The 13,201-nt window shown below is 43.4% G+C and overlaps 1 protein-coding gene across 2 annotated transcripts in view; it reads right to left on the bottom strand.

Annotated features, from left to right (window-relative positions):
• Positions 1-13,201, bottom strand: part of LOC143286829 (trans-1,2-dihydrobenzene-1,2-diol dehydrogenase-like) — a 166,928-nt gene that overhangs the window by 95,290 nt on the left and 58,437 nt on the right. For both annotated transcript variants that reach the window (XM_076594651.1, XM_076594650.1), the window contains exon 3: positions 7,186-7,349. In XM_076594651.1, coding sequence (XP_076450766.1) covers positions 7,186-7,349 — 164 coding nt within the window. The remainder of the gene's footprint in view (positions 1-7,185; positions 7,350-13,201) is intronic.

Below are 13,201 nucleotides of genomic sequence, written 5' to 3' on the forward strand. Positions count from 1 at the left end.
AATGCCAAATTTTGTGCGCATGTGGTGGAGCAGGCGGTTGTGTCCAGTCCTCAGGTAGAAGATCTTGACCTGTTCCCGTCGTTCTAACAAATGGTATCTGTCTTCTGGATTATATTTGGGGTGCTGGAGGCGCCACTTTATTCCTTGCTGTGCCTTGATGATTGTCTTGATTTCATCATATGACACCAGTTTGTTGGCCTGCTCCTTCTGTGCACCATCTTTTTTCCAGAATGTCTGCTTTTTCGTTCCCTCTGATGCCACAGTGTGCTGGTACCCATTGTATCACCACTTTCTCCACTCTGGCACTCAGGGCAACAAGGGCTGAAGTGAGATGGTTCTGTTCTTTGCAGCGGGAGTTCTTGAGGGCTTGGAGCACGGAAAGAGCTTCTGAGAACACCACCACCTGCCCTGTTGTTCTTGTGGAGTTCTGCGAGACTGTTGTGGCTGCCTCACAAAGGGCTTCTCACTCAGCTCGGAAGTTGGTGGAGTATTTTCCTGTTGGGATTGCAATTTCTTCATCTCCGTCTTTGTATCGGAGGAAGATTCCAGCTCCACCGTCCCTTGTTGCTTCTGTGGCAGAGCCATCTGTAAAGACATGGGTCCAGTCTTCCTGGGGGTACTGGTTGCAGATGTATTCCATGGCCAGGGCCTTCCTTTGGGTATCTGACTGTGTTCCTCTCTTCTCCATCCGGGAATGCTGGTGACGACTGTTGGGAACACCCACCTCTTCCAAGATGGGTGGGTGACATTTGCCAGGATAGTCTTTGCTTTGTGTTCCATCAAGACTGGGGTTTGTCTTTCAAGGTATCTTGACTGGTGGATGAAGCTGCCTCTTTTCAGCCAGCTCTTGGTGGGTCTGCTCATTCTGTTGTTCATTGGATGGTTTTCAAGGTGTTTGAATTTTGCTGCCTGGATGAGGATCTTTGTGTCCCTTCTGTCCTCCAATGACTGTATCCCAGTGGTCTCCTCCATCTTCAGAATTGGGGTGGATCTCATGGCGCCAGTTATGACACACTGAGCTTGGTTCTGTATCTTGTTGAGATGGTCGAGGTTTGACTTTGCAGCTGTTGCCCATGCTGATGTCCCGTACTCAACTACAGGTCGGACTCTCCCCGTATAGAGTCTCTTCATGATACGTTCATCAGCCCTCCAGTCCGTCCCTGCAAGTTTCTTCATGATTGCCAGTCTCAGCTTGGCCCTGCTACAGCATCTGGTGATCTGCTATTTCCAAGTGAGCCTGCGGTCAAAGGTCACTCCCAGGTAGGTAGGTGTGGGTTCCTCTGCAAGCCTTTTGTTGTTCAGTGTCAACTTCGCCTCTTGCTTCTTGCTGGATAGGCTGAAGACTGTGTAGGTTGTTTTGCTTGAGTTGACAGAGTTGAAACCAATCATTAGACAAGATTGATGCATCTCTCATCACTATAACTATCCATAATCATCTGCACAGCCTGCACAATTCTGCAAATCCACTGAAGAGGACCACTGTGTCAGCTGGACAAAGTTTCAGACGTTATTTTGCACATGATGCAAACCCACTTTTCAGGCGCGCTCGACGAAGTCCAATTAGTGAAACTTTATCAAGAAGAACAGGTCCGCTACCTGATATATACTCATTTAATTTGTATGTTTATAATCCAGGCACATTAAACTTACTGTTCAGATTCTGTTTGTGTTCATGGAACCAAATTCTGATGAAGGAAAAATCAGAATTGATGCAGGACATCAGTGGACGTCTTATAGGCACTATGGCAACCTTTTTTTTTCTTCCTTTTCTTCTTTTTTGCTGCCCCATCTTCCACACCATTTCAGTGGCATTACTCCCATGCCGCTTATTCTGAGTCTTCTATACACAGTTACACACGGTTCGTCTGTCGCAGTCCCAGTGCCGGCAGTCAAGAGGGAACCATCGATGCTAGGTCGCCAGGAGGCTACACACCAGGGGAGACCCTGCACTGCTGCTGAGTCACTTCAGTGGTGTTCAGTAGTGCCTGTTCTGATTTAACATACTTAGGTCACCACCGACTAAGCCCATACTGATGACAATAATGGCTTAGTTGGGAGCCTGACTGAGTGAGCGACACTAACCACTTTGCCATGGTGGCTGGTATGGCAACATTTTTTTGTAGAACATCAGCTGATGTCTTATAAGCACTCAACTGGTTAACATTCTAAACCAAGGTCAGGTCTGTCCATTAACTACTACTGTAATTTAATATTTTTATAAAACGTCATTATCCATCAGCACGTATCTTTAAGCAGCCCAATGATTTTAAAACGTTTAGCATAAACTTCCTGTCCAAAGATTCAAAAGCTTTTTCAAAATCAGCTCACCTGTAAGTTTTCCATTTTGCAGATAATTTATCAGATCGTAAATCTTATATGTCTTATATTGTCTCTGATGTATAGATTTGTTAGAAAACCAGTTTGATCTTCACTAATAAGCTTTGGAAGAAATCTTTTGATACAATTAGCTAATCAGGAGGAACCTATTTTCTAGATAACATTTAGCATGGATATTGGTCTCCATTTTCATATAAATTCTTTTGGTTTTTCTCCTTTACATATGCAAATTATCATTCCATCTTTTTGCGTGTTTGATAATTCTCCTTCTCTGATACATTTAGGGCTCTTTCTACAAAGGCACGTAGCTGTCTAAAAAATGAAAATAAAAAAATAAAAAAACTTGAAAAATTCTGAAGTAAACCCATCAGTAACAGGGCTTTTTCCATTTTGCAAATTTCTGAGAACAGATCCACTTCAATAGTTGTTTCTCATTCAAATGACATTTTTTCTTCTTCAGTTAAATTGGGACACATCTGAAATTAAATCTTTAATTTCACACTCTTGTAATTCATTTTGTGATATAACTTTTCAGAAAACTCTTTCAGATTTTTTTTAAACTTTATTTTTCATTTTTTGAGATTGCAAAAATAGTTTGTGACTATCTCTCCAACTTCTACCCATCTTGCTCTTGATCTCAATAAAATCTTGATCTGAATAAAACCCCTTGCATTTTCTATTCTCTTACCACAATTAGTCTTATGCTAAGATCATTTAGTGTATTTTCATCATTTTCTGTCTTATGTTTTGTTTTGTTTTTGTTGATTTTCACAAGGCAGACTTTGATAGCATAAGACAGAGTTTAGGTTCAGTGGACTGGAACAGCAAGTTATCAGTGTTGACAGTTGACGAAATGTGGTCAGTCATCAAGGGCGAAATTACAGGAGCTACTGACAAATTTGTACCAAGATCAGGAGTCGGCAAGAATAGAAAACCATGGATGGACAGAGGTACCTTGGCTTCAGTCAGGAAAAAGCATAGGCTCTTCAGACGCTGGCTAGTAACAAGAGATGGTCAGAGTTATCTGAAATATATTAGAGCTAGAAATCAAGCACGTAATGCCTGCCATAGGGCGAAAAAGAGACTTGAGAAGAAGGCTGCATTACAAGCAAAGAAGAATCCAAAGGCATTCTGGTCATATGTTGGCAAAAAAAAAAAAAAAATCAAGAACTGGAATTGCTGATTTATTGAAAAATGGTGGATCAAAGACCTCATCAGACAGTGAAAACGCAGAAGTACTAAATCTGTTTTTCCAGAGCGTATTTACAGTCGAGGGAGGAGATGAATTGCCTGAACCCCCCATTATACATATGAGGCAGAACTTACTGGGATAACCATTTCCGTTCAGCAAGTTGAAAAACTTCTCAAGAACCTGAAGACAGGAAAAGCCCCAGGCCCATATGGCATTAGTCCCCTTCTTCTGTCAGAAGCAGCGGAGGCCCCAGCAGTTCCAATAGCAACACTGTTCCACAAATCAATGGAAGAAGGAAAGCTCCCAGAGGAATGGAAAGAAGCATTTGTGACTCCAATTTTTAAGAAGGGAAGTAAGATCTTGGCAAACAACTACAGACCTGTGAGTCTCACATGCATTCTTTGCAAAGTTCTTGAGACATTGGTAAGGGACCAACTCACAGACCATCTCAAGACCAACAACCTGATCAACGTCGAACAACATGGCTTTGTTCAGGGACGCTTGTGTGCTACGCAATTGTTGGATGTATTGGACAGCTGGACAAGAGCTCTAGATAGAGGTGGCTCCATTGATGCTATTTATATGGATTACCAGAAAGCGTTTGACAGTGTCCCACATCGCAGACTTGTTTCTAAGATCCATGCACATGGAGTATCAGGCAGGGTATTACTCTGGATCCAGGACTTTCTGCCTCAAAGGAAGCAGAGGGTGGTTGTGAATGGGACAACATCACAGCAGGCAGACGTCACAAGCGGTATTCCACAAGGTAGTGTTCTAGGACCCCTGCTGTTCCTGTTGTACATCAACAACCTTCCTAGTAGAGTGAAGAGTAATGTGAAATTGTTTGCCAACGACACAAAGTTGTTCACAAAGAGTGACCAAGTAGGTGCTTCACAAGTCCTCCAAGATGACCTAGACAACCTACAGCAGTGGTCTTGAGAGTGGCTCCTACACTTCCATCCAGAAAAATGCAGTGTAATGAAGCTAGGAAACTGCAAATCAGAAGCGATCTACTACATGAAAGGGAAAAACAACAACAGGGAGGAATACAACCTGGCACTTGCTGAGAGTGACGTGGTGAAAGACTTGGGAGATTACATTGATAACAAGCTGAACTTTAAGACGCATGTGGCAACAGTTACTGCAAAGGCTAACAAGATGGTTGGTATAATCAGGCGTTCCTTCGATTACCTATCTGAAGATCTGTTTATACAATTGTTCAAATCCCTGGTTAGACCCATTTTGGAGTATGGGCATTCGGTCTGGAACCCGCAGTCAAAAACATTGTGCAGAGAGGTGGAGGACATCCAGCGACGGGCAACGAAACTGAATGGTCATCTGAAGAACAAGCCGTATCATGAAAGACTCGCTTTGCTTAAGCTACCCAGTCTACAGCACAGGAGGCAGCGGGGTGATATGATCGACTGCTACAAATACATACACGGAATCTACAAGACCAACAATCCCGAACTATCACCTGCAGTAAGTAGAGACAGAAGAGGCAACAGTTTAATGTTAAATAAATCACATTGCAGACTGAAAGTGCTCAGCTCCTTCTTTACAGAGCAAGTCGTTAATAAATGGAACGGTTTGCCAGTGTTGTGACTGCCCCAACCATGTTATCTTTCAAGACTAGGTTAGACGCTCATTGGGCCAACTCTCCAAGCATATATGATCCAGTATGCTATCATTAGGTCACGCATGCTGGTATACTGTATCCAGTTGAACGACGAACAGGCCTTCCAGGCCTAAAACGTCTGATTCCAGTTCAAGTTCAAGATTTTGTTCAATTTGATTAATTTTACAATCCAGGCAATTTTCTTCCTTTTCTTTTTCTTTCTTCATCGTTGCATATGCAATCGTCTTTGATCTAACTTTCATAGGCAGAAAATCTAAAAATACTTTTTCAGGAACCTTTCATTTTACAACTTCTCTGGTGGTGTTTTTAATGCATGTTTTATCCTGATTATCTTCAGCATATTCTTCAATATCACTACCAATTAGTTTGCTAAATTCATCAACAAAAATATGGTCCTTAAGTAAAGAACTATTAAATTTCCTCTGTGTGTGTGTGTGGAGTGCGCACGCGTGCACGTGCGCTTTCAAGTGAGAAAATGTGAAAGTCCCTGCATGATAGGTTGTACCTTGTGCCAGTAAGTTTTTTTGGGGGGTGTGGGTGGGGGTGGGGGTGGGATTAACAATCTGTACTTTGCTTAAAACACATGACAATGGTTATTTTTAATGTGGAATATGTAGGATAAATGTGCAATATGCAGGATGAATGTACAATACAATATGCCTAATGTTGAGGTTCATATATTAAATATATCTTTGTTAATAATTAAAATGTAATAATTATTAATTACAATGTTTTTAAAGCGAATATGTGAAACACTTTTATTGAAAACATATGTTTATTACTCCTGCTTAATCAAGTAATGTTTAATGTTGTTTCCGTATGTGTGTGTGTATGTGTGTGTGTTGACTGTCTGGTTGTGTTTTGCTGCACCTGATGCAATTTAACCTTGTGAAGTTATTCTTGTCTATCATAATCAATGTGCAATATAGTATTCTATGCTCATAATTATATTCAAAATAATATTTATTAATCTTTTCTTTTTTCTCTATTTAAACCATTACCTGCAATGTGTGGAATGAATGTATTTGATGTTTTTACATTTGTGTCTTTGTTATATTCCTAACAGCTGTTGTTTTTACAGTTATGGCCTCCATGTTGTTTACTTGTCCATGTTGTGATAATGCACGTGACCAAATTTCTCTAACTGGAGATAATGAAGTTATTCTTATCTTATCTTTCCAGAGAAAATGAATCAACATGGACACACACACACACACACACACACACACCAACAAACCAAAACAGGGTTATTACATAGGCTCACAGGGTTTGTTTTTTTATAAACATGAGCCAAAATTGCTAACAATTTTAGGAAAAGAAACAAAAACAAAATTTTAACATAAGATTGTTGAAATGTTTAGTACATGTATTACTTCCTGTGCAGCTTCCCATTTTGCACCATGATTTTAATAGGAATGTGTCTGACTAAATTTTCTTCTTTTTTTTTCTTCTTTTTTTTTTTAAATTCCAAGCCAAATTTGAGTGGTGACAAAGTATTTACTGAGAAAACAGCAATGTTAAGGTTTATCATGGACACACACTCACATTCACACATACTAGAAACAGGGTTATTACATGCACTGTTTTCCTTTATATATGTGTGCCAAAACATGCCAACTTTCTGGAAAAGTCATCTCATTTGCTAAGTCATTTAACAGGCTGCAAGTTTACTCATTATTTGGTCAAACAATTAAACTATGTTCATTTTCACACACGATGGCACCCAGTTTATGAATCTTGGACTGAAACTGGCATTGGAAGATCAGATTTATGGCAATGAGTTTTGACAAATCAGATAGGTGATATATACATATGCAAATATATATATATATATATATATATATATATATATATATATATATATTTTAAACTATCTTTTTTGTACTTTGAGCCAGATATCAAAGAAACTAGACACATAGGATTTGGAAGTGTGCTTACCTATGTACTCATGAAAGATGTTCCTGCTTCTACTTGAAAAAGATACAGATTGCATATTGAAATATCAAGCAAACAGTACCTCCATGAAGAACAGCTTTTTATCCTTGGCTTTGGCAGCGAGGTCCTTGCACTCTTGGACAGTCACAGTGATAGGTTTTTCACACAGCACATGCTTATCATTGTCCAGAAACATCATGCAGGCAGAGAAGTGGCATGGGAGTATGGTGCCGATGTACACAATTTCTAGTGTCAAGAACAAAGAAGTAGATTACTGATGAGGTAAACAGTTGCCCTGAATAATCACACACAAAAACTGCAACTATGTCTATATACAAATGAATAAGTGTTCCAAAACAAAGATTAACAAACAATAAAGAGTGGTAACTCTAATTATACACAAGGCACAAAACTTAAGTCAATGCTGCTCATGCTATCGATTCAGCTAACACACAGTAAACAAGAGAGGCAAGGCCTTCAAGACTCACTTGTGATACGCTTAAAAAAAAATCCAAGCTTTTTATGTATTGAGTATAATTTCAAAATGTAATGTTTAAGATGAGAAAGATCAGTTTAAAGCAAATTATGTCGCCTAGCATTAATTACAGAGTAATTTCCCTTTTTACTATCTGCACCAAAACGTTTGCAAAATAAATAAAACTTCCATGCTTAGAAAAAGAAGTTCCTGTTTGAACAAAAAATGATAATGATTGCTCTTGTTGTTGGGTCAGAATATCAGATCAAAGTGCCAAGTTTAGAGAATACAAAAAATATAAATATAACAGTAAATACAGTTTGCATATAATTAGGTTTCATTTTTTATTTTTTTGTGCCCATCCCAGAGGTGCAATATTGTTTTAAACAAGATGACTGGAAAGAACTGAATTTTTCCTATTTTCATGCCTACTTTGGTGTCAACTGACAAAGTATTTGCAGAGAAAATGTCAATGTTAAAGTTTACCACGGACACACAGACACACAGACAACCGAACACCAGGTTAAAACATAGACTCACTTTGTTTACACAAGTGAGTCAATAAAAGGTACACTGGAACAAACACAGACACTAAGTAAAACAAAACAAAACAGGAAGCCCTGGGCGTGTTCTCATACACATCATTTGACATATGCACACAGCCGCAATGACAGAAGAAATGTGCAAACACAAATTAAGTAGTAAGGACTTGGGGGTTCTGGGGCAATTTGACCTTTGACCCCACCCACCCGCCCGCCCGCCCGCCCGCACACACACACACACGTGCACATATATATGACGGGTTATTGATATCCCACTACCACAATTTTGTTACCAAATACATTGGCAACCACCCAACAAGTCTGACCCCAAAATGGCTCTGAAATCATATCAAATCAAATTATGGTGCTTAGAACCTCGCTGACCACTAACTTACTAAGGCCATCTCAAGGCTATCAAGTCAAGAGTAAAAAAAAAAATACAATAAAAACTAGTCACTGCTTTAAGCTTACCACTTGAAGTTAAAAAACCTTCCATAGTTTTAAAACTTCAAAACTGATTAAAAATGTTCACTTCTTTCAAGAAGTCCATGAGCGTCTACAGAGGGACATCATGAAACAAGGTCTTCAGAGAATCTGCCGTGTGATGTCTGTGTCTAACGTCATACAGATCCCAGCAGTTAAGGAGCATGTGTTTCACAGTGAGAGGCTCATCACAGGGAATACATCGAGGGGCCTCCTTCCCTTTCAACAAGAAAGAATGAGTAAAAAAAAAAAAAAAAAATGGCCAGGAACCCAAGCCAAAACAACATCATATCCTATCTTTGTTACAAGGGTAAAAGCATCGTAGAATTCTAGCAGTTTGGGATGAGTCAGATTCCTGCAGGCAATCACCTCCTGGGCTGACAAGGAGTCAGAAAAGATCATGAAGCTCTTTTGTTTCGGAAAGAGAACCCTCTCTACTGCCAGAACCAGTGTCTTCAGTTCCACAGAGTATACTGAGCTGTCAGATAGGATGTGTTCCGCTGAGGGCTGGTCAGGAAAGGCAGGACAGAACGCAGATGCAGCGACCCCATCCTCTGACTAGGAACCCTCAGAGAAGATTTTTTGAAAGGTGGGGAATTTGTGGCACAGTTCCGAAAAGTAAGCCAGTGAACTGGTGGAGTCTTTACATACTGGGCCAGATCAAATTGGACCTCATGTGTTTTAAAGTTGCATGGTGGGCTGTTGGGAAACTTGGAGAAATCTGAAATGCCACCGACATCCATATCGGCATTTTATATGTGTGGCTGAATACAGAGACCAAGTGGAGGGATGCAGTTTGGGTTGTCTTCAAATTTCTTGTTGAAGGGGTTGTTGAAGACACTATTGGAAGCAGGATTTTTGGGTTCAGAAAACAGTTTCAAGTAGTAATTCAGGGTCAGCTTCAACATGCGGTTGGAGCGAGTTCCCCCACCTCTGCATACAAGCTGTGCACAGGGGTGGTGCGGAAAGCTGAGACAGAGCCCTTGGTGGTGTATCGGGTCCAGCAGTTTCAGGTAAGACAGTCTGGCCGAGCCGTATACTACAGACCTGTAGTCCAGTTTGGACCGGACCAGGGCTCTGTAGAGGTGCAAGAGTGTTCTCTTTTCAGCACCCAAGTTTGTGTGTGCCACAACTCGGATGATGTTCAAAGCTTTTTGGCTGGATGTTTTCAGCTGTTTGATGTGGCTGAGGAAGTTCAGCTTCTGATCGAAAACAACCCCCAGAAATTTGGCTTCCTTGACCGCAGGGATGGTGGATTTTCCCAGACGGATTTCAGGGTCCAGATAGAATTGATAATGTTCTGAAAATGGATACGCTGAGTTTTAGTGGACGAAAAGGTGAAACCATTCTCCTCTGCCCAACGCTGATTTTTTTCTACACAGAGCTGAAACCGACACTGGATGCTAGCGTATGTGCTGCCAGTTGCGTATAGGGTGAAATCGTCTACAGAGCGCTGTCCAATCCCTTCTGAACCGACTGGACAATGTCATTTATCTTGATGCTGAAGAGAGCCAGCGACAGAATGCTCCCTTGCGGAACACCCAGCTCCTGCTCGTGAATGTCGGACAGGGTGGTGCTGACCCTCACCTGGAATTGTCTGTCTTGCAAGAAATTGTGGATAAACTGGGGCAGGTGTCCTCAGAAACCGAGCTTGTGCAGATCTGAGAGGATTCCAAATTTTCAGGTGGTATCACAGGATTTCTCTAAATAAAAAAAATATGCCCACCACATGCTGTTTGTTGACAAAAGCATTCCTCACTGTGGTTTCCAGACAGACCAGATGGTCAACAGTAGACTGATACTTGTGGAAACCGCACTGTTCTTTCAACAGAAGGCCGTCGGTCTCTGATCTCCACATCAGTCTACTGTTGACCATCTTCTCCATCAGTTTACAGATGGGGAATTTTACAGTAAAATAATAATTTTTTTAACACAGATAGGAAGAGTTTGTATTATACTCCATGTTTGGTGTTTACATATACTTACCATGTCAAACTGATGCAAACTAGGCCTATGGTTTGCTCTGTTTGGCCAAATTTCGCGCGGCTAACAGTGAAAAGACGCCCCTCTTAGTCTGGCCTGCTCTTAGCCAATCAAACGCCTCTAACAGCTATAAGCGCTGAATCATTCCGTGGCCATGAATGAAAATGCCCCATGAGAACCACGGCGGAGACGCAGGGACGGACGGGCGGGCATTCGAGTTTGACATGGTAAGTATATGTAAACACCAAACATGGAGTATAATACAAACTCCTCCTTTTGGTGTCATATACTGTACCATGTCAAACTGATGCAGAATTTAAAGCAAATGGAGGAGGGCAACGCCTACTGGTTCGTATGGGGAGCCCTTGAAACTGAGACGGCAGTGTTAGCCGCGACAAAGGAAATCCCCTTGGAACCGTCAGCCCTGGTCATACGGAAATCCCGGAGGTAGAAGTTGATGAAGGGATTCTCCGACCGCCAGAAGGCTGCCTCCAAGACATGCTGCAGTGGTACCGAGTGCTGGAAAGCAGCCGAAGTAGCTATGGCCCGCACTTCGTGTGTTCTGGGATTAAGACAACTGAGATCCTTGTGTGCATGAGAGTAGGCTCTACGAATGACTTGGGAAACCCAGCGGGAAATGGTGCCTGCAGCGATATCTTTCTTGTAATTCTCATTGAGGGAGATGAGAAGGCGCCTCTGAGAAGAACGCCTATGGCGAGACCTATTGCAATAGTATTTGAGGCACCGAACGGGGCAGAGATGCCTATCTTCATCATCTTGTGCCAGAATATCCGACAAAGGTCTGACCCTCAGAGAGGGGGAAGGGACCTCGGGGTCTTGGTTCTTAGCCAGAAACTCTGGAAGGAAACGAAGAGTGATGGAACCATCTCTGTGGAATGCTAGATCTTGTGGCATACCACTAAGACCATGAATCTCACTTCTACGACGGCCCGTGGCCAGCAACAGAAGGAAAGTGGTCTTGAGAGTGAGCAGGTCAAAAGGAATAGTCCCCAATGGCTCAAAGGGCTGTTTTCGAATGAAATCGAGCACCAGGAACAAGTCCCAGAGGGGCACTCTTCTGGGATTCCTAGCTTCCTTCAGAGAGGCGCCCCTAGCCACTTCTCTGAGCAGGAAATCAGCTTCAAAAGCGGGACCACCTAGCTGTTTGATAGTGGTACAAATGGCAGACCTGTACCCTCGCACAGAACTAGCAGACTATGGAGAGGAGGTCGGAGGAGGCACCCCCCTTGGTCAGCGCGGCAGACACAGAGGCTGACCGAGGGGTGGAAGACTTCAATGGTGATGCTGACAGATCCGCCCGCACAGCAGCCACGCGTGCAGGTGGAGCATTTGAGGATTGGAGTGAGGAATGCCCGAACGAGGCTGCCTCAGCAGATGAGGTTTGGTTTCCAGTTCCAGTGGTGGAACATGTGTCAGGGACTGAAGGACCGGAAACCAGGGCTGGGCTGGCCATTTCGGCGCAATGAGGATCATCTGCGGGCGTTCCAACCTGGCTTTCCGTATCACCTTGGACAGGATTGGAAAGGGAGGAAACGCGTAGGCAATCAGACTGCTCCAGTCTAGAGAGAGAGCGTCCACTGCCCATGCTTCTGGGTCGGTGACTGGAGAGACGTAAGTGGGAAGTCTCTTGCTGAACCTTGTCGCAAAGAGGTCCACCATCGGCCGGAACCACTGTTCCCACACTCCTTGCAGGGTGTCCTTGTCCAGGGTCCACTCTGTGTGTATGACACTCTAGGACCTGCTGAGAGCATCTGCCAAAATGTTGTCTTTCCCTGCTATGTGTCTCGCTGAAAGTGCAATGCCCTTGCAGTGGCACCAACGGAGGAGAGCCTCGGTCCGCAGAGAGAGGTCTGCCGAGTGCGCTCCGCCCCCTTTGTTCACGTAACAAGCGACTGTTGTATTGTCCGTGAACAAGCGAATGGTCTTGCCTTTGGCCTCCGCTATGAAGTGCTGGAGAGCCCTGCGAACTGCCTCCAGTTCCAGAACATTGATGTGGCATAGGCGCTCCTCCGGGGACCAAGTCCCTGCTGCATGGAGTGAGTCCATGTGGGCTCCCCAGCCCATGGAGGAGGCGTCTGTGAATAGTGCCACCTGAAGAGTAGGTGGGGCTATGGGCACCCCCTGTGTCAGAAGAGGGGTGGTTAACCACTCTGATGTCACCTCGAGGAACCACTCGCCCAGACATATCCGGGTATCCCATGGCTGAGTGCTCTGGGACCACCGTAGCCTGAGTGCCCTCTGAAGAGGGCGCTTGAGAACCCTGCCCAGAGGGATGAGAGGTGCCATGGACTCCATCATGCCCAGGAGGGAAGAAAGTGTCCGCGCCGTTGCTTGGGAGGAATGGCGCAAGTGGTTGAGGAGGCCTGCCAGACGGTCCCACCGATCTGGCGTCGGAGAGACTATCATGGACCGCGTGTCGAATCTCATCCCTAAGAAGTCGAAGGACTGGCTCGGGGACAGATCGCATTTCTCCTGGTTCGTGATGAAGCCCAGTTGGGAGCACAGGTCTAGAAGTCTGGCTGTATGACTCTGGCACAGAGCCTGTGACTGGGCCAGAATAAGCCAGTCGTCCAGGTACACACAGAGCCGAATGG

The sequence above is a fragment of the Babylonia areolata genome, chromosome 10 (assembly GCF_041734735.1).
Source record: "Babylonia areolata isolate BAREFJ2019XMU chromosome 10, ASM4173473v1, whole genome shotgun sequence".
NCBI classification, from domain to species: domain Eukaryota; kingdom Metazoa; phylum Mollusca; class Gastropoda; order Neogastropoda; family Buccinidae; genus Babylonia; species Babylonia areolata.